Source organism: Anas platyrhynchos, chromosome 5 (genome assembly GCF_047663525.1).
Source record: "Anas platyrhynchos isolate ZD024472 breed Pekin duck chromosome 5, IASCAAS_PekinDuck_T2T, whole genome shotgun sequence".
Classification (NCBI taxonomy): domain Eukaryota; kingdom Metazoa; phylum Chordata; class Aves; order Anseriformes; family Anatidae; genus Anas; species Anas platyrhynchos.
The window spans coordinates 52,809,488-52,836,609 of NC_092591.1; the positions used below are offsets into that span (position 1 = coordinate 52,809,488).

The 27,122-nt window shown below is 52.2% G+C and overlaps 2 protein-coding genes across 14 annotated transcripts in view; one reads left to right on the forward strand and one right to left on the reverse strand.

Annotated features, from left to right (window-relative positions):
• Positions 1 to 6,337, forward strand: part of TSPAN18 (tetraspanin 18) — a 118,652-nt gene extending 112,315 nt beyond the window's left edge. For all 13 annotated transcript variants that reach the window (XM_072039055.1, XM_038179415.2, XM_027459241.3 and 10 more), the window contains 2 exons: positions 1,997 to 2,080; positions 2,840 to 6,337. In XM_072039055.1, coding sequence (XP_071895156.1) covers positions 1,997 to 2,080; positions 2,840 to 2,887 — 132 coding nt within the window. In that variant the 3' untranslated portion in view covers positions 2,888 to 6,337. The remainder of the gene's footprint in view (positions 1 to 1,996; positions 2,081 to 2,839) is intronic.
• An 8-nt stretch (positions 6,338 to 6,345) lies between these two features.
• Positions 6,346 to 26,675, reverse strand: TP53I11 (tumor protein p53 inducible protein 11). The gene is made up of 7 exons (XM_038179417.2): positions 26,524 to 26,675; positions 12,903 to 13,305; positions 12,023 to 12,081; positions 11,497 to 11,545; positions 10,969 to 11,065; positions 10,184 to 10,285; positions 6,346 to 9,600 (listed from the first exon to the last, which is right to left on the reverse strand). Exons 2-7 carry the CDS (start codon positions 13,029 to 13,031, stop codon positions 9,467 to 9,469), a joined length of 570 nt encoding a protein of 189 aa, XP_038035345.1. The 5' UTR covers positions 13,032 to 13,305; positions 26,524 to 26,675; the 3' UTR covers positions 6,346 to 9,466.
• Positions 26,676 to 27,122: the final 447 nt, after the last annotated feature.

Sequence of the window (27,122 nt, forward strand, 5' to 3'; positions counted from 1 at the left end):
AGGTTAGTACTGTCTCTGAGAAGAAGTTAATTGGCAAGCCAGCACAGGTCAGTGATGATGGGATGAGTTTGGCTCTTATAGGCCGTGGTAGGGGCTCCAGTTTAGTTCACAAAGACTACTCATCAACACCATATTCAACGAAGAGATTGCGGGTTAAACAGCCACAGAAAACCATGTCTGCTTCCCAAGGTAGAGAAGTGTTGGAAAGCTGTGTTTCTCTGCCCTTTTAGTGATTACAGTAAAAAGAGGGCTTTTCTCTGAGCAGGTTTCTTGACTTAGCAATTCTTTTCTATGCTAGACTAGAACAAGGCAATTCAGAGTAAAGTCGTTGACCCTGATACCACCAGCCGTGTTTCTTTATATTTTCCCCAAGACCTAAAGTTTCAAAAACTTTTCTAGCAAAGTTCTTGACTGTGTTCATCTCGGCATTCACAAGTCAGCTGAACTCTGTGCTGACTGCGTGTCTAAGCCTCCTTTTCTCTCCGGTCTAAGCAGCGGTCCTCTTTTCAGCAGATGAAAACAGACTGTGAAAGGGAGTAAAGGAGTTTGGAAGCAGCTCATGAGCTGTTCCTTGTCTGGCAGCTGGAAACGGTTGGCAAAGGCACGCTGGGTGAGAGATCATAGCAGACAGCACCATACTGCATCTGCCAGGTCTGATTGCCACGAATAGACAGGGAAGAGAGAGAGAAGGAGAGATGACAAACAGCAGGGAGGAGAAAGAAATGCGTTTTGAGAAACAGGGATAAAGCTGATTTAAAAAAAAAAAAAAAAAAAAAAAAGCTAAAAAAGCTTTTCCTAAGCAGTAATGAAGCAGTAATGCCGAGGCCTAACACTTCTATGGGAAGAGTTTTTCTGTGAGCCCTTGTAATACAGTGTTGGAAATATGACAGGAACAGAGCTGCAGCTGAGCAGCCTCATGGTGACAAAAGAGTGATTTTAATAGTTTGGCCACTGCCCCAAAATGGCCTTCAGTCCCTGGGGCTGTGTCATGAGTGGGTCCCCTCCATGCTTTTCCCTTGCTTTCCTCTGTGTTTCGCTCCTGGTGAGTAGGGTCTGGGACGGACACCAGCATGGAAGTGTCATGCCATTTTTGCAATTCAGACATTTTCTTTTTGGGTGAAAGCAAAATAATCATGTGATTGAAACATGCCAGATATATGGATGGGACTACACATCTGTGTTTGCATGTGTACGTGGACAGGAGAGGTACTTTTTATATTGGACAAACTCCAATCTACTTCTGTCTTTATACATGACCTATTTGCAGAAATTTGCTGGTGGGTTGGAATTTTAGGCTGGGAGAACTGAGGCCAGGATAAGCTGATGATTTCCAGAACCATCCAAAAAACTTTTCAGAGGATCTGCCTGCTGTTAATTGTGTGAGCAGTAACAAATGACATTAAAGATGATGGTAGCTCTGCTGCAGAAATGGAAGGATTACAGCAGTGCGTGGCCATGGGTTCTTAATGACTAATTCTCCTATATTCAGGAATCAGCAAGTGTTCATCCATGCTCCTGCTGGGGGAAGGCACTGAGAAAAGGTCCCAGGGTGTGAAATAGCTGCTGGCTGTGACTGAAATACAAGGCAAGAATCTCTTGCCTTGGCTTTAAATAAATAGCCTGTATCCCTCGTCAGCCTCAGCTGCCTGTCATATGCCCAGAGGGCCCTTTCCTTTGTGCTCAGTCTCTCCCCTCTGCAGATGAAATGTCTCTCCCCTGCTGCTCCCCTCTGTTCTGCAAGAAGTCACAATTCCTCTTGGTCAGTGAGGGATTGTGTGTGTGGATTACTCTCATTCCACTGCAGCAAAACCTTCCCCTCCCTGCCAATGTCACGCTGGTTGCTGCCTCCCTTGCTGTGGGGCTGGGTGGGGGAGTGAGAGGGAGCCGTGCTTTTGGTGCCTGGGTCTGATAGCACCTCTCATATGCACAAGGGCTGTGCTGCGAGAGCATCGCAGCGTGCTGCTCCGTGTTTCTCACCGTGTTTTGTCCTTTCTAGGGCTGCTACACCGTGATCCTGAACTCCTTTGAGACCTACGTGTACCTTGCGGGAGCCCTTGCCATCGGCGTGCTGGCCATCGAGGTACAGTTGTGTGATAAGGAACACACGCGCTGCCAGTGGATGTCTGGCTGTGAGGCAGGGAGCTGCTCCTGTGGACGTGTTATCAGCTTGTGGTTTTTAATTGCCCGGGGAGAGACGGGCACTTGGTCCCTTGCCACAAGAGGCAGGGAAATAACCTCTGCTGCAAGCCTGCAGTGCCGCCTCGTGTTGGCCCTGCTGCAGTTTGCAGCTGTGCCACGCTGGTCACAGAGGCTTTGGGGACCGTTATCCAGCATTAGCATCTGTCTCTTTGCTGGTGTTTCTGCAGAATAGGCTTCCACCAGACAGGACCTTAGCTCAGGAGTGCTACCCGACAGCATGGCTGGGACAAGGCCAGGTGTTTTCCCCAGCCCCACGTCTTGTGCAAAGGAGAGGGAGCTCGGCAGGGCCCCAGCAGCCCCCCACGAGTGCACCCTGCCCCTGGGCAGTGGCAGTGGGGCGCAGAGCTCCGCTGTGACACCAAGGGCAGATTGGGAATGAAAGCAAGATGCTGCTGCTGCAGCCAGCAGCAGCTCCGCTTGGAAGGGAGGGAATCCCCTGCAGGCAAAAAACATTTTCCCACAGCCTCCCCTGGGTGGTGGGAAGAGGCCTCTCAACACATCACATCGCTGACGGCTGGGCAGGAGGGAGGGATGGGAATGGTCCTGAGGCTGGGGAGGGCTTTGCCATTCTTCTCGAAGACGCAGCTGTTTCTTGTGGTTGCTCATTTTGGTTTTGCCCTCTTCTTTCCCCCCTTCCCAGCTGTTCGCCATGGTCTTTGCCATGTGTCTCTTCCGAGGGATCCAGTAAGAGGCGGCCTGTGAACCGACACATTCCCCACGTGCTCAGAAGAAGGAAGGAAAATCAGAAGAAACAAAACCTGAAAACATCCAAAAAACTTTATTTTTTTTAACAAAACGGGGTAGGGGGGAAAAAAGGAAAAAAAAAAAAAAAAAAAAGAGGGTTGTAATATATGAATGACCAAAAGGATTGTACTTCAGGGGCTGGAACTTTGAGGTGATGTGCACTACACTGTACACCAGACCCTTGCCCAGAGCCACCCGCAGCAGCCGTGGAGCAGGAGCCCAGCACAGCTGATTGCACTAACGAAGGACAGAGCCTGCAGAGGGGAGTGGGAGGAGGAGCACGACTGCCTCTCCCGCTCATCAGCGCAAGGCTGTGCCTGCTGGTTGCAACTTTATCATGCTTTAGACGCAAAGGACTGAAGAACAGCAGTGCAGGGGCTGGATAAGGCAGCAGGTTGGCCGAAGTCTGTGACTGCCCAGGTGGGTTTGAAAACAAGCGGTGGTGGTGGTGGCTCCTCTGAGGAACAGGCAGTTGTTGCTTGCACGATTCTGGTTTTAATTCCCAGCCACAAAATGAAAACACACGTGCTTTGGTGGAAGCTTTGCCCCTATCACCTGAAACTTGTCAGAGAAGTCAAACACTTCAGTGAGCCTGGCTTTTCTCTGGAGCCTCAAGCAGGGGCACAGTGGTCTCGTGTAGAAATGGGGCTTGTCTAAGGCTGGCTGATGGTCAAGAATTTGGTGCCTACCTTCCTGTTTTTTTAGATTTACTGTTTGTTGTTGTGAAAGAGAGAGCAAGTGGTTACCTGCTGTGTTCCCATCCCCTGGGAAAAATGGTGGCTCTGGTCAAGATTAGCTGACACTGATGCCTTCCTGAGAAGGGGAGGAAATAGCATTTAAATCTTGCCAGCCTTTGCCTTTCACTTTGTACTTGCAAAAAAAAAAAAATAAATATAGTTCGTGGTGCTCTGTTAGCATAGATCCATGCAGTGGGCTCCTACATGCTTTCCTGCCCCAAGGGGAGTTCCAGGCACGGTGCTGGATGGGAGAGGCTGAGGTTTGTCAGCCGCTCCCCTGCTGCTTGCCTTAAATTGCCTTGGGGCATCATTTCTGCTCTGGGGATTTCCCCTGAGGTTTTCCCATGGGCTCACAAGGAAAGCATCGAGTCAGAGCTGTTCCAGCCTGTGTGTTAGTCGAGAGCATTTCCTCACTTGAGATAGTTGTTATCTAACCGATTTGTTTGGAAGTGAACTTGAGAAACGTGCCTGGGCGTGGGTAGTGGTCAGAGGCTGAGGTGGTGCTGAGGCCCCAGACTGTGCCTAAGAGCACTTTGGGAAGCTTCAGCCCCTGTTGGCTTCATTATTCACGAGCTCACTCCCTGACCTCAAACGCTTTGGTCCCCCCCAAGCAGAGTGAGGCTGTTTCCTTGTTTAGCTCGGGCCTTTTTACAGTCGAGGAGTGCTTTTAGAGTTAAATCAGCCCCTCTGAGGGCTGTAACCACCGGTAGGGCTTACAGAGGGGGAAGGCAGCAGGGCTGTGTGTCCTTGGAGCCCTCCCAGGGGCACCGTGCCGATACACCTGCAGAGGCTGCAAGGCAGGGTGGCAGGCAGCTGAAAGACTGGTCCGTAGTAAACAAAGCTCCTGGCTAAACATCCAGGCTGGGGAATTGGGGATACGAAGGAAGAGGAAGGAAGTGTGAGAGCTTTTCCAGGCTTCATTTGAGAACAGCAATTTGCTCGGCAGCAGGAGAGGGCCCGGGCAGGTAGAGCAGCAGCCCCCCCTGCACCACCGTCAGCAACAGAGTGAGGTCAGGGCTGCTGAGTGGCCTCAGATGTTGCATTAAACCTCATGGAAAGCTTTTCTGAACAATTTCCCTCTGGACCTGTTTTTAATGATGCATTTTAGCATTAAATTCTGGTCTGTTGGTTAATGAAGGAAAACAATTTCGCTAGCCAAAAAGCAGCAGTGTTCGTACCCGACAGCAGGTGCTGCTCTTAAGATAGGGAAAAATCTGTTGCATATACTGATCTTACAGGGCATGGGCTGCCACACGAGCCAAACTCGAACAGAGGCAAGCTTTGCTGTTCTGCTTCTGCCTCAGGAGCTAGTCAGTGATTGTTCTGGTAGAGCAATTCAGAAAGGAGGAACAAAACTGCGAGCAGAGACAGTAACTTGGATGCAGGTGAGCAAGAAAAGCAAAAACACCACCCCATCACCCCTCCAGGTTTTTTTTTTCCCTTGAGTTTGTTTTGAAAAGTTCTGGCTGTCTCAGGGCAGAGCCTGGAAGGAGAACACCTTGATTGATGCGGGGGAGAGGGGTGTTGAAGTTAAAAACCAAAATCAACGCCCTTTTTTTCATGACCAGTGGTATGGGGGATTAACTCTCAGAGCAGCCAGCGCACTAAGGCATAAATATATCAGCCTGAGGTAGGATCGCTGCAGGCTTATTTCTCTTTGGCTTTCCTAATTCTGTACTATTTCCTCTGTTTTTAGCTCTTTCACATCCCCTCTCTCCCTAAGGGCTGTCCCTCTGTCTTCAAAAGATCCTTTGTTCTTCTACTGTTCTGGCCTTTGCACAGTTTCCCCTCTCTTACCTTGTCTGGTCCCCCTTCTGCTTTTTTTCTGGATGGAGAATTCACCTCCCCTCTGCAGCTGGCTGGCGTGCCCCTGGGAGCACAGCTTGAAACCAAAGGCCAGGCAGCACATCTTAAAACAAGAGGTGGAAATTGCTCTAAAGATCCATGCAAATCCGAGAGGACCTGTGCAAGTAGGTAACAGGCGGGAGGAATTTCTCCCTGGGGAATTTAATGAACAAGCAAGCCCAGAAACCGGCCTCCTGTTGTACGGCAAAGCATGTAAAGTAGTTGGTTTTGTCCCGTGGTTACGTGGCTGCCCCCTCTGTTGTACAGTAGCTTTTTCTCTTTTCAGAGCAGTAGGCAGGAGAAACATCTGTATTTTTTTATCTATCTGTTTTTAACAGCTATGGCTGAGTTTGGTGGGAGCAGGGGCTCAAGCGAGCGTCCCTGCTTGCTGGAGAGCTCTGGGTGGGCCGGGGACCGGAGGGAGCTGCTGGCTCCTTCGCTGTAGCACTGTGACCACAGCCCATGCACCTTGGATGTAACTCGTGGAGAGCAGCCTGTGCCTGCCAGCCCACGGCCCCTCTGCGCACCCCCTGCCTCCCGGCTCTTATTTAATGCTCAACCGACCGTCACAAATGCCTGGGAAAGGGCTGCGTGTGAAATAATGATGTTTGAAATCTATTTTAAAGAAACTGTAAATGTTCTTTTTATTAGATAGTGGAGCTTATTTATCCCGTATTCCCTACTGTAATGCTTTTTTTATATTGAAAGGATTTTTTTTTTTTTTGGTAATATAAACCAGAACACAAGCCTGAAGCACTCTCTGCACGGTTTTTGTGTGCGTTTCTTACAAAAAAAAATAAAAAGAAATAAAAGAAAGCTATTGTGACAGTGAAGTGAAACGGCTTTAATTTTCACTATTTGTTTGGTGTTGAGTACAGTCACTTTCTTACTAAAGGAGGAAGAATAAATTCAGGTACAGCAGCCAAAATGAGGTATAAACTGAAGTGTCCCCTTCTCCCCTTCCCCCCAAGTAAAAACCCTTGACCAGAAAGAATTGGCCGGCTTAGGACAGACAGACGGACAGCCTCTCTTTTGTCACCAGGTCCAGTTTGCCAGATGGTGGTTAGGCGTAAATACGGCGATGCAGAGAGTTATGTGAACATGAGCTTTCTTCACCCTCAGATGCGAGAGCTCCAGGAATGCCAGGTTTGGGTCCCTCACTGGCAGGAGATGAGGAAACTGAGTCCTGTGGCAATGGAGCTCTCTCAGCAGAAGGGCCTGAAGCGCTGTCTCAGGCTTTTGATCCCAATTTATGTGCACAACTGCCACCTGCAGCCACAAGCCCGAAACTGCTGTCCTCAGGGACACGTTTCAGTACAAAAGCTTCAGCAACCTCCTCCCTCCTCTCCCTCGCTCGCATCAGAGTGAAGACAAACAGCCACAGTTGGTTGCTGGCAGCGCTGCAGACAGACATCAAATGGCAAAAGGAGAAGTGGTTTGCTGCTCTAAGTTTTGCAGACAGCTGCTAAGCAGGGCACTGAAGAGGAATCTCACCTCACTTGATTTAAAGCTCCATCAGAAAGCTTTCGTTGCCCACCGCTACCTGACTTAACCATCAAGAAGTCTTCAAAGAACTGTTCTCATGTAGTGTGCTGACTAATTTTTCACCTGCTGGATGGCATTTTAAGGTACCCTACTCAGGCAGCCCTCTCTACAGCCCCAAAGTCATGGCTTAACTAAGATCCTAGGTCCTGCAGCCACCACGGGTGGGAGAGGACAGCATTAAGGTGGCCCTTCATCTCCTTCTGTCAGATTGCTTTTGGCTTGGTCAGTTTTACTCGTCTTTCCTAGAAACCGTCTCCCCCCACCCCCAACCCTCCGATCAGTCTGTGTATACATTCATGTGACCCCCAAAACACAAAAAGAATCACGCTTCACTTACCTACACCAACACTTAGAGCTGCGGGGCTGCACTGAAGCCACGCACCCCCCGTGCTGCCCATGCAGACGGTGTGCAGGGTGAGAGCAGCAGCCACAGCCTGCCACGTGCCAGCTCCCACATGCAGCACCCTTCGGTCTCCTTTGTGATATTCTGTGGGCTGCACAGCATCAGTTCCTGCCTCACAGGGAAGAGGTTTCCCTCCCAGAGCCCAACTCCTCCACCTAAACAGGAAGGCTCCTCTTAAAACATAAATTTCAGTCGCTCGCTGTTGTAGTTTGGACATGTTGAAAGCAGCTTGGCAGGGATACGTGGGGAAGCTCCAGCATTTAGTCTGCTGTTGGATGTTGCCTCCGCGGTGGATTTATTTCATTGAGAAAATACTTCCAGTTGCAGGCTGAACCAGCCTCCTGGTCCCACTACTTCTGACCTGACACATGTTTTGCATGGCCAGTGGGTGCACTGCAGGCAGTGTCCCAAGTTGATGCAGCTGCTTCTAAGCGCCAAAAACACTAACACACCATACAGTAACTACCCGCTAGCTTCTTCTAACTACACTAAGGTATTAAACAGCAAACAGCCATGGATCCCAGTCTCACCAGTGGTTTGAGGTCTGTTGGTCACACAAGCACTTCTGTTTGCGGAGGCAGCTTTCTACCAGGATTTTGGGACAGCTCTTCTCCAGGGTACACTTTGATCCCACCAACAGTAGCGCTTGAATAAGAAGTCCATACCTGTACACAGCCCTTCTGCCTTTAGGCCCAGAGAGAAAAATGCAGCCTGCAGCTGTGGACAGGGATAATCCGCAAGGACAGTGCTAGGAAAATGGGCAGCCAGTGCTGCTAAGCCCCATAGGTGTTGGAGAAACTGGCCAGTGACTGGTACAGCACATACATCCTGCCTTGATTGAGCTAGAGGACAAAGCCTTCATGCCCCCTCACGCCTTGCTGTTCTTCATCCCAGTTAAGTAGTGTCCTAAGCATTGTAATGCTATGAACTTTGGTCCTTTACTCCCAAAACCAGAGATGCAACAAACTAGCAGATCTGGAACACTGTCTCCTGCAGCAGGACTCTCACTGGAGGCTGCAGCCTAATCCAAGCAGCTGCACTGATGCTCACTCTGCTCTCACTACTGCAAACCACAGCAGCCTCTAGCCCCTATTCCACTAGGGTCAGGCCCTCTGCCTCACACCTACCCCTGCTGTGACCAGCAGTAGAGCTGCAATTGTAGGAAATGTTCTGGGGTAAAGGGAACAGGAGCCCAGCTTAAAAACATCACTGAACATCCCAAGTAAAGGGACGTCACGTCTTTGTGCTCAGCAAGCTTTTCCCAATAGCTTCCTTGACCTCTCACATACTATAGTTCAAGCTGCACACCATCATTCCCAGTGCTGTCTCTGCAAAGGGAACAAACCAGGAGTTTTCGCTGTCTCTCCTGCCAAGAGAGCAGCACCCACTGAAGAAAATAAAGCTGGGGTGGCACCTCTGGCAGCAAGGTAAACACAGCTGTTTGTGAATTCAGACAGCACTGAGCTGCTGTCAGCTCCCGGCCAGGTGAACAGCAAGTGTGTGCTACAGGGGACAGGCTGTACACAGAAGGACACCCTCCAACAGGCAGGTGCAACACTTACCAGGGGGAGTAGCCAAGTCCTTCACTGGTTTCCTTAACTCCCTCTCTCCTCAGGGATTGTTTCTTTCTTGTTTTGTGCTTTTTATTCTCAATGGTTTCAGAGCCTGTGATCCCATCAGCCAGTTCCCCCGGGAGACCAGCTCTTTTCCCTGAGGCTGCCAGGCCTGTGCACCTCCCTGAGCCTTCCTCGAATTCTTTGCTTGCCTCCCGCAGAGGGGCTGGTGGGAGGGGACCCGCATGACGCTGCTCTCCCCAAATTTTCACCTGGCAATGCTACCAGCATCAGGTTACACACTGAGTCATGCCAGTAAGTGGAAAAGGAAACCATTTTAGAACAAAAAGGGACTAACAAAAAAAAAAGTTATAATTATAAATGCAAAATTACCGACACAACCCCCCCTCCCACCCTTCCCATGACAAAAAGCCCAGGAATTAGACTTTCTTGGGACGGCGTCCAACTTGGTAATAATAATAAATGCTGATGAGGACGAAGAGGATTCGGCTGACCAGGAGGAGCACAGCACCCGTGGCTATCCGGCTACTCTCAACCAGGGAAACCGTGGTAACTGGAGGAGAAGGAGGGAGATAAGGCAGAGGTTGGTGACGAGAAACAAACAGATCTGAGCAGCACAGAGCTGTTTTCTGCTGCCCTCTAACGTAGCTTTTTGGAGGGACCAGCTGAGCCTTGTGAATACAAAAGCTGTCACTGCAGGCCCACCAGTCTCACACTCAGCAAACCTGCAACACACAGCTCTTACACCGCTTGATTTGACAGCTTCAAAATTAGGCACAGGGCCTGTGGGTCACAAAGCTCCTATTTATAGAAACGCTTCCCTAAAGGCAATTCTGCCTTCAGGTAGCCAGCCTGAAACATGAACTCGAGCAGGTGTGAATTTCCCATTTGCTCAGGTCTTAATCATGGAATCTGCATGTTGCTTTGTGGCTTAACCACTCCAGTGCTGATAAATATTTGCCAAATGCAGAAGCACGAATGAAAACACATAGTCCACTCACACTACCCGTTTTCTGAGCAGCTCCCTTTTTGGTTAATAACAGAAGTTACCCTAGAACAGTTAGCGAACAGCTCTCTCCTCCCCACCCTGAGCATGGGCACACAGCACACACCTCCTGCCCAGCCCAGCTACTCACCCAGGAACTGCACAGCGAAGTAGCATGCCTCCGTCAGCAGGGTCCAGCGGATGATGACTTTCTCAGCTGTGTACAGGGCATTCCACATGATGAGCGAGATGCCTGCAGAGGGACAGCAGCACAACTGCTCTGAGGGAAGGCGAGGACCACCAGGAAAGGGCAGCCCACCTGCCTGTTCCCCAGGTGAAACATTTTGGCCCCCACGGGGGAGGCAGAGGGAAGCAGCACAGGCAGCAGCTGCACTCTCCCCTTGCTTGGTGTGGCTGCTGCATTTCCAGCTGTCCCCACGAGATGCTGCTGCAGCCTGCGGGAAGCAGCCAGCCACCAGCCTGCCAGTGCAAGGGCATCCCACCCTGGCTGCCTGCCCTCAAGCCCAGCCACCCCTCCAAAAACACTCCCTGCGCATTCCCTCGCAGCCTGGGAGCAGCAGTGGCTGCAGCACACGGTGCAGAGCTAACCAACCCTCTGCGTTTTCATTCCTCCACTCATTTTCTTTTCCAGAGGGTTTCTCCAGGCTCCCCTCAAGCCCCTCACCCTCCCATCTGGCCCCATCTCTTGTGCCATACGCGAGGTCCCCCCCAGGCACCGCAATCACAGGATGCGGGAGCCTGAGACCTTGCTAGGAAAAAGCAACAGAAGCTGAGCTTTACAAGAGACCCATAAAAAAAAAAATTCCAACAGCAGCTGTTTCCAAACACAGAATTTGTCTGCTCCTGCCCTTTTGGCCTCTCGCCCTATTGCTCTACAGGGCAGCATCACACCCCAGATACTGGCACAGCACTCACTGAGGAGGGCTCCTCCATAGAGCCGGATGGGAGTCTTGCTGCTCGCCGATTCCTCGTTGAAGACGGTGTCGTAGAGCTGGTCAGGGAAAGCGAGGGCCTGGCGGAGGCATGGGAGAGACTCAGCAGCACTTTCCCAGAGCCATCAAAACGCGCTGTCTCAGGCAGGGGAAAGTGGTGCTCTGACATTGAGACATGAGGTGACCAGAACCATCGGCCAGGAAATTGGGAATTAAGGAGGCACGAGAAGTATCAGCGTGTCAGCTGCTGGCTTCAAGGCCGGTTTCTGTGACCAAGGCTGCCGTGCCGTGTGTGGTTTATGAACCTGCTAATGGAAACAGACTCTGGCAATGGGAACAAACAGCCAAGGACACTGCTGACAAGCCCATTACAGAGACGCAGGGAGGGCAAAGGGCTCTCACGAGAAAGCAGCGGCAGTTGTTGAAGGCAAAGGAGGGGGAATAAGTGGCCAAGGAGCCACACTGTGGCATCCAGGAGCTGGTGGTGCCCAGGACTGCAGCCCTCACTTACCATGATGGCCACCCCGGAAAACATAACGGCGGAAACCAGCTGCCAGACCCTGCACAGGAGGGAAAACAGAGGGCCCAGAGTGAGCACGGGGGTGAGCCTGTCGCCCCTGCTTCACAATGCATTCCCAGCTGTCCGCGTGGTTATTAGCCTCTGTCCTCCCTCCTCACCCAACTGTGGCAGCCGTGGGTCTTCTGCATGAAGACGTGGTTCCCCAGACACTGCTAGCTCGAGCCTCACTAGCAACACAGAGCTGAACCCCCCTCACCCAAGCAGAGGAGAGAATTGGACCTGCAAAGAGGACAGGGAGGTCCTCTGGCCTCTGTGATTCCCAGCACCTGCCAAGGGACTGGAGCTCATGGCCCTCAGGCTGGTTTATGAGGGAAAAAAGCAGAGCCAGGATGGTCCTACAGCCCTGAGAAGCTCTGCAGGGAGCAGTGAGGCTGGTGTCAGGGACAGAGCTGGTGTCAGAGACACTACAGCCAACAGCAATCTGATGGACTTGCTCTGAGGTGGCCTCATGTCTTACCTTAGCCCCAAGGGTTCCCGGACAGCAAACTTGATTTCATTTCCCAGGACTTGGCTAATCTGAAATTCAAACAAAAGGCACAAGGTGACTGAGCAGACCCTTCCCCAGCCTTTAGGCAGCATACCTCAGACCAGACAACATGTATCTTAACCCCACGTAGCAGTTTATCTCCAAGACTGCTGAAAAGAGGATGAAGATGATAAATTTCAGTGTGGGTTGGAATAAGCAAGCTCCATGTGAGCTCTCCTGCAAGCAAGCATCCTGCCAGCGACCTCTCCAGAGGGCACACGGCACAGGGCTCCCAAGGGACATGTCCTTGTCCTCCAGCACTGGTATTTTGCTGAAACTGACTGCGTGCCTTTGTTTGCGATTCGTGTCTCTTCAGAGAGGTGCCGCCGTGCCTCTTTAATTGCCACCCCAGTTTCCAGGGCACGGTGCTGGAATACGGTGAGCTTTGAGCTGGTACCATGAGCCCCGAGCTAGCTAATGGGCATCTCGACAACAACATTTCACCAGTGGATTAAAGCAACTTAAAGGCAGAGCTCGCTGTGTTACTGTGAAAAGTGGTCTCAGGCAGCTTTTGTGCCTCCACCACGCTGCACAGCCCGTCTCTGCCAAAGGGCAGCATTAATCTTATCACAGCAGCCCTTGCATGAGCCCAGCAGAGCTGGGAGCTCTGGTGTTGGCAGAGAGGCTGCAGAAGGTAAAGGCTGGAAAAAAATTAACTGGGTTTTATCCAGTGGCCTGCCACGTGCCAGCAGGTGACACTTCACAGGTTTAGTGGCCATCCTCCCACAGCAGTGGTCTCCTGGCTGCGGGACAGCAGCACGGAGGACCCCGAGGCGGGATGGGGAACACCTCCCTGCCCAGCACAACTCACCTTGGAGCGATGGACCTCGCCGTCGTCGTCCTCGCCGCCGACCCCCAGGATCTTGCGCGTTTTCAGCCTGCTCACCAGGTCGGTCTGGCTGTGCTTCTTCATCAGCGGCGGCGGCTGCTTGGCCGCCATGGCGACACGCGGGCCTCTGCCCCGCCGGCGGGACAGCTGAGGGGAGAGGCCGTGGGAAGCGCTTCACATGAAACCTCGCCGGGTACAGAGCATCAAAAGTTTGTAAAAAGCACGGAGATCTCGCTGCTATGCCGGCAGACAGCTCCTCATTGCCTCAGCACCGTTGAATGACCCCCTCTAGGGCAGGGTGCTGGGGGCCGGCTGCAGGCAACCCATCGCGGGCTGTGGGGAAGCTGTCCCGGTCCCAGAGCAATGCACCAGCCGTCACCGTGACCTGCCAGACAGGGAACGAAACCAAATCATCAGTAGTGTGGGGACAGAGGCACCGAAATGCTCCCCACACCCTTCACCCTGGGTTTTGCCATCAGCCCTGCGAAAGGGGCAGGGGAATGGTGCGAGCGCCAGCTTTCCACCCACCAGCATGTCTCATGTGTGTGTTTCCATGCTGAGAGCAGCCCCGAGCTTCACCAGAAGGTGCCCTAAGTGGGTTTGACCTACAAACCACGCTCCAGCCCGTCCCAGCATGAGGTAGTGTCCACGTCCCATTAGGAGCGTGGTAACTCTTTGCTGCTTCCTAGACTAGGGCAATTAAGCATCATTAAACACTTCCCAGACAAGAGGAATTGAAGACAAAAAGCAGAGGATCATTTAATGACTTTCTCCTTGCCATACATCACACCCTTCGGTTGCCATTTCAGGCAAAATGCCACGCAGACCTCAGATGTTTGTTTGTCTTTCCCCCCAGATGCTGCAGCCCCTGCGCTGAGCCAGAACACACCAGCCCTACAGCTACAAGAAACTAGAGGCAAGATCCTCCTTGACAATATGTTGCTTCCTCAGAAACAGAAGATGACAGCAAACAGAGTACAAATACTGGGAATACTAGGAAAAGAACAAGCTAGAGGTATCTGACAGAAGCTAAGGTGGAAAAGACAACTTTCCTGGACACACAGAGGTGTCAGGAGTCCCTGAAAAATCCCTCTATATCATTATCCAGTCATAAAACCCTGGAAACTCTCGGTTCACAAAGTCCTTCCCCCCAATTTGTCTTCCTTTCATCTCGGCTCAACTGAACACAGAAACATTTTTTTTTCCATTTGCTATTTCACCCTCCAAGAGACCCATAAAAATGTCCCCCCCGGGCACCAGACACAGCTCCTCTGGTCCAAACAAGGCCAGGGCTCAAGCACAGGCAATCCCTCACCCCAGCTGCACTTTCCCATGGCTTTCCCGGGGGAACAGAATTTATGCTCGTGTCTAAAGGGTTCACAAGGCTCCAGGGAGTAATGAAGTGAGAGGTGTCAGTTATTTTGGCATCACGCACACAAGCGTTCTCCCGCTGCCTTGCAAAGGGTTTGCATCTCCCAGGAAAACTTCTCCGTTTTTGTCCACGCGAGCAGCCAGTCAGTTCTGCAGGATCCCAGAGCACGCCAATGTAAATCCTGCTGTGATGCAAATCTGAGAAGACCCGCTGTGACAATGCAACGACTGAATCCCATACTCAAACATTTACTAAGACCCTTTCGGATAGGGAAAAAAAGGAAAAAGACATCTTCAGATCTAGAGCATCCCGAGGGCATGAAGTAAAGGAAGGTGGTAGGGCTCAAAGGGAGGACTCACAGGCTGAGAGATAAATGGCTCTGTGATTACAAAGGCAGTTTTGCAGTTCTGAGCACAGGCAAACAGATCAAAATTTGGCTTCATCAGTTGTGTTTGCCAGTTGCCTTCAGGGCACGAGTTAGTAGCAATTTATCCACATCATTATTAACATCGCTCTCCCGTTCAGAATTTCCACTGATTTGTGGTGAACCGGCAGCCAAGAACTGGGACAGGATAAGCCAGCTAGAAACACCAATAAAATAATCACTGAAGGCCATTCTGCTACGTAAAAACCATGCTCCCACTGTGCTAAGCACAGCTATGGCACAGCCCTGCAGCCAATCCCACGTCTCATTATCCCCATCTTCCAGGGGAAGAGCCAGTCTAATGAGTACTGAATATTAATGAATAATGAGCTAACAAATGCATTAGCACTAATTCGATGACATTTGGATAGAAGATGCTGAGCGTTTGAAAGCATTATACTTACATTAATGTACCCTGACACACTGAGAATTTGGAGGATGTTTCCTATTAGCCTGTGCATTTTCAGAACAGGAACCTCCACCTCCTCCTGTCGTGATTTTCTCCTCAATCCTCTTTCTGAGCATCCCAGTGGCTGCGTACATCAAACACTGCATAGAGGAAATTCCTCTGCCCCTCCCCTCCCCCCCCATGACTGGAAATGACCATGTGAAGCTGAAAGATGTTTTTTTATTATTTAAATTTCAATATCCCTTTTCTTCACTTTTTTTCTTCAGCTTCTTTCGGAATCTGTCCCCTTGAATACTGTACTCAGTGGTGACAGCTACTGCTTAGTGGTGCAAAGAAACCTCACCGGTGCCACGCTAAAGATAGCTCCATCTCTCCCCACCTCCACAGCTCTTCCCCCAGCATCTCTGCTTCTCTTCCAGCAAGAGGAGAGGATGTTTGACGATGCTTCAGCAGCCAGAGCTGCGTGCCCATCGAGGGAGGTCTGGCAAGGAGCAAGGTGCAGCGACCGAATGACCAGCCCCTGTTCCTATGGCTTCAGCACGCTGCTGCTGAGCAGCTGAGAGAGCTGTCCTGCTGCTTGTGAGGGCACCACAAAGCTCGCTGCAAGGGTCTGAGGACACTCCCAGTCTGCCAGCAGAGTAAGTGAAAATAAAAACGAGCTGGAGTTGAACCACGATGAGTGAGAGTACAGTTTTAGTACATTTATCCTGACCATAAATTTGGTCTGCTCTGCCATGCTGAGGCCGGGGAGAAGACTTGCTCTGGTTTCAGAGCTCCCAAACCAACATGCCAGAGGCAACCCAAGGCCTTGAGCCCACCTTCATTTGTAGATGTTGACCAAGAAGTTATTATACTCCTGTAGTGGATGTATGCTCTTTCTGACCTGCCATGCCCAAGCACCTTTCACGAAGCACAGGTTGAGAGACATTGGTAAATACGGAGATGCAGCACTGCCCATGTACAATACCACGTCACCACTGAGCTCTGCAAGCCCTGGGTGCTCTTCACCCAACCTGAAGAGGCAAACACTGCTACAGGCATTTCACACGTGTGGGCACTGAGCCACGAGAGTAAAACCATGCCTTCTTGCGTCAGGGGAAGAGAGAGATGGCAGCAGAAGTGCCAAAGGGTTTCCCAGTCAGCAGCTCCCACAGAAAGGCCAGCAGGCTGAGCAGGACAGATCCTTCCCCGCTCCCTCCCATCACACCAGACAGCCCTTCAGCTGCTCCACTGTGCCGGCTTGTCGGGGGAAGATTGAGGCAACCGTGCCATATGGAGCAGCTTTTCATCCCTGATGCCACAGGAGCAGCCACAGTGGCCAAGGCACCCAGTGAGAGAGCACAGATGTTTACATCCTAATTACTGCAATTTTGGAACAGATGTCTCCAAACAAGGGGCTGTGCGAGCAAGAGATCCATCTTTAGGGCCAGCAGCCAGCTCCTTTCCCGTGCTGAGCTGTGCCTTCTGCCCCACCGCCCAGCAGAAAGCAAGACCCAGGGCAGGAGGCCCCAGGAGAGCTCTCCAGGCACCTACACGGCCAGGGACAGAGGCAAAGTCTGGGCTCAAGCACAGGGGCAGGGCAAAGAAGAGAGGCAGTGGGTGCACAGGTCAGAGCAGTCATGCAAGAGCAAGGCCAGTCAGAAAGGAAAAGAGCTGTCTGATGGAAAAAACATGCAAAGTTCTCTCTTCCCTCTTCTTTTCCAAGAGGCTCATTACCAAAGTATCTCAGTGCCTCCCGATCTCGCCTCACCACAGCCCTGCGCCCTCGGGACAGATGGCATCCCCACTTTGGAAACACCAGGAGACTGAAGACAGGATCCAAAGAAGTACTCGTCACCTTGGCTCCTGCAAACCTTTGACTTAACTCATCAAGCAGGATCTAAGACACCTTCCCCACACACATATGAAGGCACAGCACGCTCCCTTTTAAGTGCGGAAAATCTCTCGGTTAGCAAACTCTGACATTTGAGGACTCTGAAATCCTAAGGGACAAGATCAATCCCACATCTAACCCAAAACGCACACCCAAGAGCCACAAGGCTCCTTTATGGATCCTATCCAAGCAACTTCATCAAAGTTTCCCTGGGATATCCATACTAGAGCAGACACCCGAGCCAGATAACTACTGAGGTACAGCCATCCCATGCCATATTTCTGCAGCTGCACATTCTGAGTCCGTACTGAGCGAGCCAGCCCTTTGCCTAGACTTCTCTCCAGAGCTGGGATTGGGATGATTAAGACCTCTCTGCCACCAGCCAGCTGAGGCAGAGCATCCCTCTGCCCACCTCCCAGTGGATATCCTCCTTGCCAGCTGCGGCACAAGGCTTTGCTACCAACATCTTCAAACAGTAACAGCATCGTTTGCATTTTTTGCAGGGAGGAATACACAGCAGCCCTTGCCCAGGGTGAGGGGTATGAGCTCACCAGCCCAGCAAAAAGAAACTCCCCAAACCAATTCTGCAGGTCAGGAAGCCTCAGAGAGCTACGGGGAATGAAACTTGATCTAGCCGAAATAATCGGATGCTCAGGCAGCAGAAACAATTAGCACTCAGCCGCCGTGGCAGTACGATGTGACTGCTGCTCCTGCCCAGTCTGGCACAGTCCGTACACCCACGCCAACAGGGATACTGCAGATTCCTCACCTGCCGGGTGCATGGGACTCCTTTCCCACGTGAAAAGCTGCCCTTTAAGTCCAGAAGTCCCTCTGCAACGCCAGCAGGAAACATCTCTTGCCAGAGGTTCATCCCCTGGCTCTGCCACAGCCCTGCTGCTTCCTTAAGCAGCTCCAGCAGGCACAGGCCCAAAGGCACGTTCGTTCAGCGGTGCCTCCGGACCATCTCCTGCAGAGAAGCCAGAGGAAACCTCGAAGCCCAAACCACCTGCGTTGCAGGCTGCAAACCACACAGAGACACCTCAGACACACGCACACACACAGGGCTAACCCCAGCTAATCCTTCGCTGAAGGGGGATTTTGCACAGAGCCAACAGGGGGCTGCCTGCACCTGGGTAATGCCCATCTTTGTAAGGAGCGGGGAAGGAGAAATGTGGGATCTCAGACACGCAATCCCTTAGCAAATGGACGGGACAGGGGCTAAGAGAAGAACAAAAGGCTGATGACACTCTGGTAAGGCTGGGCAGCATGGAGACAGGAATATCCTATCCCAAGGAGTACCACGAACCGAGGCCAAGCCGCAGCCTGGGGGCTGCATCTCAGCTCCAGGATCTCACTGCCCACAGGTTTCCAATTTCTTCTCTCAGAGGGAACAGGAAAGTTTCTTCCCATGTCATGGGAAGTGTTACACAGCAATCAAAAGCTGCGAAGTGCTCGGTTTCCCCAGCAGAAGACAGAAACGCTCTGTTGCTCTATTAGTGTCTCAGACAGGAGCTATAATTAAACCCAGCAGCCCCGGTCCTGCTACCACCTGCAGCAGCACGCCAACGGCGAGAGCGAGCAGCTGGGCTCACCTCGGACAAGAAATGCTGTCCTGCAGCCAGCAGCAGCTTGCTGGGCTGTCTGACACATCCAGCACGCTCGGCCAGGCACTCCTGGCGCATTTACTCCTCTCTGGGTAACTCAGACAACTTGGGCATCATCAGCTGAACATCCCGAGCACTCGAGTTCAGCAGGACACAAGGGAGCTGGGAGGATGTGGAAGGAAATAAGATGCGTCAGGAACAGGCGCCGTTTTCCTTTAAGAGCAGTAAAAGACAAAAATTCTTCTTTTGATTTCCCAGCTGCCTTAGACAGGTGTTTGTGGGAGACAGCCCCAGCAGCTTAGTGGGCCATCTGTCCTGCAGATGATTTCTACAGGGAAGCGTTAGAAGCAGAAATAAAACCTATATATACACACAAAATGAAAAAAAAAAAAAAAAAAAGCACCAGTTAAAAATCATCCCCCCACAAAACAACTCCAGCCTCAAACCCTCAACAATTGTCTTTCGTGCACTCCCCAAAAAGCCAATGCCCTTTCCTCCCAACCACCCTACAGCTCTGCCCCCTTCCAGAACTCAGAAGGAAATAATAAAAAAAAAAAATGCAATCAGGAAGATCTGGTCCCCTCCGCCACATGTGAGGGCAACATCTCTCTGCGTACCACCACAGAGGACTGCCATTTCAAAGCCGTTCTTGATGGAGTCTCCCTCAAAAGATGACAAACTGCATCTACACCAACATTATTTCTGCATCTGCAGTCCAGTAGCTTACCCCACACAATGTAATGACCGCAATTTAGAGGCTACGAAAATGGCCACAAACATGAAATGGAAGATGAAATCAATCCGGCTGTACTACGCCTGCATCCTAAAAGCAGACTTTTGACCTGTGCTGCACATGGATTTGCAGCCCTGGCCTGGGAACAGCTTTTTCAAAGCATCCCAGCACCAGCAGGTTTTTATCCTGTTCTTTAAAAAAGGGCTCCTCTTCTGCCACCCTCTGCCACAATACGCCCAGATGTGCAGTCAAGGCATACACAAGCAGGGAAAAACGGGCAGAAAAATAAATTTGCATTAAGCAGGGAGATTGCCTTTTGGTCTGATCAGGTCATTTTCTGAGCACCACACATGCAAACCCTCTCAGGACTCAAGTTTCCCATTGAGCAAGCAAGAAAATTTGCTCCTTGTCCTGTGAGTCAGGCCTGATAGGGGATGGCCACGGTGACCATCAGTCAACAGCTGAATTCTCATCAACCCTATGTTATAGGGCATCTCATACTACACATTCACATCCCATACCCAGTTGAATCACGTTGCTGCACAAGAGGCAGATGCCAGCTCTCATCCCTCGGCCCCAAGCACCCTGTGCACTGCTCAGAGCCCTCACCTGCAGCTTGGGACCACATTTTCACTTCCTCCCTCAGCAGTTTGCCAACGTTAAGCCCTGCTCATCTGCACACAATTGCAACTTCAGGTTTATCACTCCCTCGTGGCTCCTCAGACTCCAAATTAGCACAGGCAAGACTCAGGGAGTTGCTTAGCAAATAAGCAACGGGGACGGCCTCCCAGTACAACACATACTTCAGCTACTTGGTAGCCTACCCCCGAGTGGCAAAAATCTCCCTCTGACACCTTGCTGGTTTCTATAGCAACAGGTTAATGCTAAAAATGTTCGATGCAGAACTCCCCGTGTTGGGCAAACAGGGGATGGGACCGATTTAGACAAGGAAAACTTCTGAATAATCGGCTACGTGGGAAAAGAGCAACCGCAGGCTTCACTAACCCGCAAGCAGGCACTTGCTGGCCCTCCATGCAACCCCGACTCCATCATTTGACCCCTCTCTCCTCCATTTTCCCATTTTTCCTGGAAAAACAAAGCAATCACCCAAGTTCTTCAAGGAAACTGCCCTTGCACATGTGCCAGAGGCTCTCGGCAGACCCTCCTGGCAGAGAAAACCCCTTTGCAGAAGACCAAAGCAGCCTCAACTCAGGGCAACGCCACAGGAGGAGGACAAGGAGGGTGGCCCCAACAAACCCAGAGTCTTCCCACACAAATGCTGTTTCACCCCCCAGCAAGCAGCTCATACAAGCCTGACTTTGCTTTTCTTTGCTGCTAAGTCAGGGGAAATCACCCTGTGCATGCACGCGTGTGTGTATGTGCACACGGTTGTTTATGCATGAGCTGTCAGCCCCCGAATTGTGCACAGATCAACAAGACTCTGAATTCCCCGACTGTGAAGTGCGTGACATTTAATCTCAACCTTCCTTTCAGATTTCATAACGTGCATTATCAGCAGTGGGTATTCAGCACACAAGTACCCTTTCGAAAGCTTTCGTCGGAAGGAGGAGACAATATAAAGAACCTGCAGACTGAAAAAGAGACGATGCCTCGGATGTGAGAGCGGTTCTCCAGCTTCCACAAAAGGCCAGCATGTGTGTGCTGCGAGGATCACGACAAGATGGTTTGTCCCTGACACAGAATAAATACATTTCAGAAGTGAAGAGAGCGGGGCTGGGAAGCATGAAATGTATCGGGAACCTATGGTTCTCTTCACCTCCCTATTTTTGGCTATCTGGGAAACAGGCAGGGGGAGCCATCCCCCAGAGGTGCCTATTTTAGGATGGGCTGCATCAGCTTCTGGGAGGCTTATGCCACAGGCTACGAGTTAGACAAGGGTTTTCATTGCTTTTATACATATAGGCAAGGCAAATTCCTCACCCTAGCATTCAACTTTTCAGTACACACTCCCAGCAGACACCACATCACTTCTGCACATCTCATACCAGAGTCACACTTTGGGATTATGAAAACCTGACAACAACCTCCCAGCTGCCGGGCATGGAGAAGGTACATCCTCAGTAACCCACTCTTATTAGTCACAGCCACGGAGGATGCACATCAGTAACCACACAAAACACAGCACTGCCACATCTCCTCTGTTTCTGAGGTTCAAAGACCTTCCCTTACTTCTACAATTTTAACTCTCAGACACGTGGATCCAAAAAGCCCCAGTAATACCAGCATCACCCATCAGCTTGTGTACACATGGATGCATGTAGGCACACTTACTGCTTTCCTGGCGTATCTATCAGCAAGCCTGTAACGCAGCCTCCAGCTCACAGCACAGAAGTGTCATGTTTTAGTCAACACTTTCCCATTACCTTACCCGAAATGCCACTCACTCACACGCAGCAGTGGCTCTGGGGACGGCAGGCCGGTCTCTCCTCCCCCCATGCTCTTTGCAAGCGCTGATGAAAGGCACTCGCTTTGCCCGGAAATGTGGAGCAGGGAATAAATGGGCTGGAGACGAGCTCAACTGCTTTACTAATTCCCCATGCACCAACCCTAAATGCAAGCTACTTGTCCGGAGAGCTGAAGGGCACACATCGACATGGCTCATCGAAGGGGCTTGTTGAACTCATGGTGTGCAGCACCTGGGCTGATGCCAGCAGACAAGGCTCACACACCGCAATGAGCAAGTGACTGCACTGGGCACAAGGGGAGGAGGATGAAAGGGTGCATTACAGGTGTCTGCTTTTCACAAACGTGCACTCTCTGTCACCACAAAAACAACCTGGGAAGGAGCACACAGATGGTCCCAGTTCTTCAGCCCCATCAGGTGTAGCCTTTGGCTCCTGGCAGACTCCTGCTTGCTTGTGAAGCAAAGTTTGGGTGCTCTTGATTGCTGCTAAGCAGCTTCTACAGCGACTCCTTTCACAAACACAAAGAAAATGTAGCTGTTTTCACGTGTCAGATGCCTGCTTGTGAAAACCCAATGCTGCCTAGCTCAGTTGGACTCAGCGCTGCTGTTTTGGAGTTCCCTCTCCTCTTCGCAGGAGGCAGCTCGTGTTTCTGTCTCTCAGGAACATAACCCTGAATTAAGTGCCAGGCAGCTGAAATTAAGCGTTTGATAACAGGATTCAGAGGGACTTAAAAACCGTGAGCCTTTAAAATACCTACTTTCCTAAGTGAATAGCCTGCTTCCTGAGGCTCCTTTACTGCCAGCGATACCGAGTGCAGTTTCTCCAAGCACACCCCTGCCTTGCAGCTCCGTGCAGCTGGGCAGAGTGGCCAGGAGGGCTGGGCTCAAGGCATCTTCTTGGCCACGATGAACACGGGCTAGGTAGCACTGGCTGAGCTCGGGAAAGCTGCTGGCTCTTTGTCACAGCAATCTGCATCGCCAGCAGGCCCAGATGTGAGCCCAGGAGACTGCAGCATCTACCAAGGGCTGGAGGATCTGGGGGCTCAGCAGTGGGATTCCTGAAATAACCTCTGTCAGCTGGAAAAGCTGCTCGAGTCTTTCCATGACCACAAAACACCGAAGGCCAGGGGTTTGTACTTCACTTGTGAGATGGCACCAGCACAAAAGAGCACTCCTGCTGCCATCATGGGTTACTGAATGAATTCGTACTCCGACAAAAACACTTGGCTGAGTCACCCACAGAGTTTCCTGAAGATTTGTGGGTTTTCTCTGTAGGTCTCTTGTTCGGCTGCTGACACGGCCTCACACTGTTTACTTTCTCAACCCGGGCAGGATACAGCTAAAAATGACACGGCTGCAAGCCTTTGTGTACTGCTCTGCCTGCACCTGCTTTCCTCCAGGCCCTGCACTTTAAGTGCTGCCTGATTTTAATAAGAAAGGCAGGGATTTCTCTCCTGCAGGCAGCAGCAGCCAGCTGCAGTGGGGACTCTCTCTAATCTCCCTCTGAACGCAGGATCCCTTCAGACCTGGCACTCCGGCGCACACATCTCCGGCGACATCGACTCGTGCTGCTAATGCCACTCCCCAGGGGACCAGGCCACTGAATCACTGCTTGATTTATTCCTAACTGCTTCTCTCCCTGTGCTCAGTGCCTTCGACGATCTTAAATCAAATCCCTAACAGCAACTTCGAGGAAGCCCAGCAGCCAGGAGCCAGCTACCAGTCCTCCTGCCCAGCCTTCTGAGCCTGTTGGGCCAAATCCAGGAAAGGAGCACGGGGCTCGCCACCATCAGTGGCAACCTCTCAGCTTCAGTGCTAAACCCTGCTAGCAATCATTTCGATTGCTTCCTCCTTTTGGCGACAGATCTCTGCTCCTTCATCCCCTGCAACCACAGTGGCTGTCAGGGTAAATCTGGATCAGAGCTTCCTCACAGGCTCTGCTTGTGTTGGGTCCCTGGTTTTGCCCTGCAGAAGGAGCTGGGTAAAGCACTGCGCACAAACCAAGGCAAAGATTTCCCCATCAAAACCAACGCTCAAACATGCTAAAGAAACTCCTGCTTTGCATACGTAGGACTAGAGAGACACCTGTGGATGTACCTACCAGGAGCACACGAGCACTTTGCAGGACGAGAGCAAGAAAGGTTTGCACCTCATGAAACCAGGAGGGAAAGTTTGCTGCAGGGTTAACCCCTGGGAGCCGGGGCTGTGGGGCAGCACCGACTCCAGTGGGGTCATCCAGCAAGGCCCCACACAGCTCTTAAGCCTCCTGCTCCCCATCTGTCAGGCAGGGAAGCCGCACCACCCAGCGCCACAGATGGGCAGTGAAAGGCACCGAGATGCATTAACCCTTGCAGATGGCAGAGCTTCACAGACAGAAGAAACTGAAGAAGGCCAGCAAGTCATCTGTCATTTCCCTTCGTGTTTTAACTCCAAAGCTGTCTTCAGCTGTAGCTGGATCTGTCTTTGTGAACATCTTTCAGCATCTTGAGCAATAACCCTTCAAACACAGAGCAAACTCACGCGAGCCTGTGATCTCCAGGACAGAATCAAAACCACATTTTCCAAGAGAAGGCAGAGAGCGACATCAATGGGGAGCACCTGGTCACCTCTTACATCTTGCTTTTGCTGATCTGGAGAAAGACCCGATGTATTTGGGGGCCAACACTGGGTCTTTTTCTCCCATGACTTTTTTTTTTTTCCCTCCTACGTCAAAAACACAAAACCCAGAAGGTCTTTCTATAAATAACGTCCCAATAGTGCCGAGGTCACCAAACCATTCCCCCTGGCACGAGGCCAAAATCACAACATAAACAACCCCAACCTCTTTCTGCTGCACGTGTGCCTTTTTTATTATTATGACTATTTTTTCCTCGTGACAGGGGATGGCTCGAAACCAAAAAACTTAGCAGCAGGAAGACGTAGACCCCCACCCCTGGTCCCACTTGTGCCAGGACAGCCTGGTGCTGCGAGCACCCATCCTGCCCGCCACAGAGCGAGATGCTCTGTGCTGTGACAGCATTTTGAGCAGTTCTCATTAAAAGTTTGGGTGCTGAACGGATGAGGCATCGTCAAGCACACACATGGGACAGAGCAGACCACTATCCAGGCAGCTCCAAGGAAAATGGTTGGAATGGTCCCTCCCAGGGGCATCCCCTGCTGTTAACTCCAACCTTCAGAGAGTTGCAGGACAAGCAATCACCAGCTGAGGATGTACTCTGGGCATTTTGCACACTGTAGCACTCAACGCTCATTGGGAATAGAGAAACATCTCCCTTTGGATCAGGCCCCAGCCTCCAGCAGCTCCAAACAGACAGAAGAGCCCAGGCAGAGCATCTCTCTGGTTTATTCTCCCACAGATCTATGGCTCCCCCAGTCCCACCCAATACGTCTCTGGAGACGCTCTTCTGCCCCCCCCTCTCTGCAGGTCTGTGAGCAGGAGGGGTAAGTTTGAGATTTTGAGTTTGGGACCACATGGCAGGCACCATCTCTTCAGCCTCCTCGCTGGGACAAGCCACCCAGGCAGCGAAGCTCCCTTTGCCTTGCTCTGCACAAGGCACAGAACAAGGAAGGAGACATCCAAAAGCAACCAAATCCCACTTCTCCCAGCTGCCATCAGCACCCAGCACCCCTGCTGAGGGCACCAGGGCCCCTTGGTGGCTTCCCCCACAAACCACCGTGCGCTCACAAGGTGTATTTATGCATCCCAGCTAGGAATGGTTACTGCCAGCTAAGGCACCTCCACGCCCAGCCCGAGGATCTTGTTTGGTTTTGGTTTTCACCACGACCTAAGACAATTTCCTCCCAGAGGAAAAGCTCCCCTGTCTAAAGGGTAACTGCTATTTATTTAAGCGAACACTTTCCTCATCCGCGGGCCCTGGACGTCATTACTCAGCATACTCTGCTTTAGCGCAGATAGAGTTACCGAGCAAGTTATTTATTTTAAGTCCAGAATAGCCAGTGCTCCTGCATGCTCTGTAATTTCTCATGGCTCAGCTGTACCGCCGGTAGCCCTAATGTCAACAAGGCTTCGGTCGCTGCTGGCGTTTTTACCTCGCAGCCCGTGCAGAGGGGATGGATCAGACGGTACCCATTGAACCACCAGCAGCTGGGGTTTGGCCCTTGGGCAGCTGCCTGAGGACTCCAGCTGCAAGGACTGGGCTCTGGATTAAGGTGCTGCTTCCTTCTCAGCCCAGTTTGCTGAGTTGGGGTAGAAGACACCTGGAGAGCCCGATATCAGCTGGGGGACAGCCATACCCACAGGTGGCACGGATAGAGCCAGACGGGGACGCAGAGCCCATGAAGAGCTGGCTCTCCTCACCTTCCCCTCCTGCCACGGGGAGCTCTGCCCCATCTCACCCCCCTCCACCCCCAGCACCCTACAGGAACTCAGTGATGCCAACATCCCAACCCACACACAGGACTCGGGTCGATGCCTCCCCACCCGGGCACCATTTGGGGACCGCGGTCCTCTCGCCCCTTCACCAGCGACCGAGAAAGGACGGGCACTGCTGGGGGGAGCAGCAAGGCAGGACCCCAGCCTTCAAGAAGCAGCGTGCATGTCCCCTCACTGGTCCCACAGCCACCATCCCCCCTGCATCCCACCTACCCACCACCAGCGCATCTCCCTCCTCCTCCTCCTCCTCCTCCTTCAGCCCATCTCGGGACCCTCCGCACCCCACGCCCCCCACCCGGGGCTGAGCGGAGAGCCCCCCACGCCCCTTCCCTCTTTCCCCCCGTCCCCCCCTCGCCGTCCCCGCACTCACCGGCCGGCCGGGGGGCCCCTCGGTGGCTGCCCCATGGGCGAAGCGCAGCGGCCGGCGCCGCGCAGCCCCGCGCACTGAGCCCGGCCCCCGCCGCGCCGCCGCTTTACCGAGACCGCCCCTCCTGTCGGGGCGGCCCCGGCCCCGCCCGCAGCCCCTGGTGCTGCCTCCATCACCCCCCTGCTGCCGCCCCGTCGGGGGAACAAAGGCAGAGGGGTTGCAACCCGCCGGGGGAGACCCCGAAGGCGCAATTTGGGAACCCCCCCGTGCGCCCGGTGTGGGTGCGCGACCCGGCGCACCTCGAGCTGGTGCCAAGCGATGGAGAAGGGCTGAGGAAACAAACAGGCAGGGTGGGGGGAGAGGCTTGGAGCTGGCTTGGACCCCACGGGCGAAGCGTAATGGGGAAGTGCATCCCAAAATGTGCAGCACGATGAGGTCATCCCAGGCACAAGGGGGTCCTTGTAGGAACAGAAGGGTTGGCCAGAGGGAGACAGGGTGAAAACTCGTTTCACAGAGGCCAAGGAATGAATCTGGAGGAAACATAGCGTTTCTTTGGAGGGAGTGTCGTTTCAGCGGCTGGGTTTGCTGCATAACATGGGGAA

Bases quoted from the DNA above. Each gene is read 5' to 3' on its own strand.
- TP53I11 (XM_038179417.2), bottom strand. From the start codon at position 13,031: ATGGCGGCCAAGCAGCCGCCGCCGCTGATGAAGAAGCACAGCCAGACC. The intron at 11,546-12,022 runs GTAAGACATGAG...CCTCCTGTGCAG, and splicing joins CGGGAACCCTTGGGGCTAAG to GGTCTGGCAGCTGGTTTCCG. The intron at 11,066-11,496 runs GTAAGTGAGGGC...TGCCTCCGCCAG, and splicing joins TTTCCGGGGTGGCCATCATG to GCCCTCGCTTTCCCTGACCA.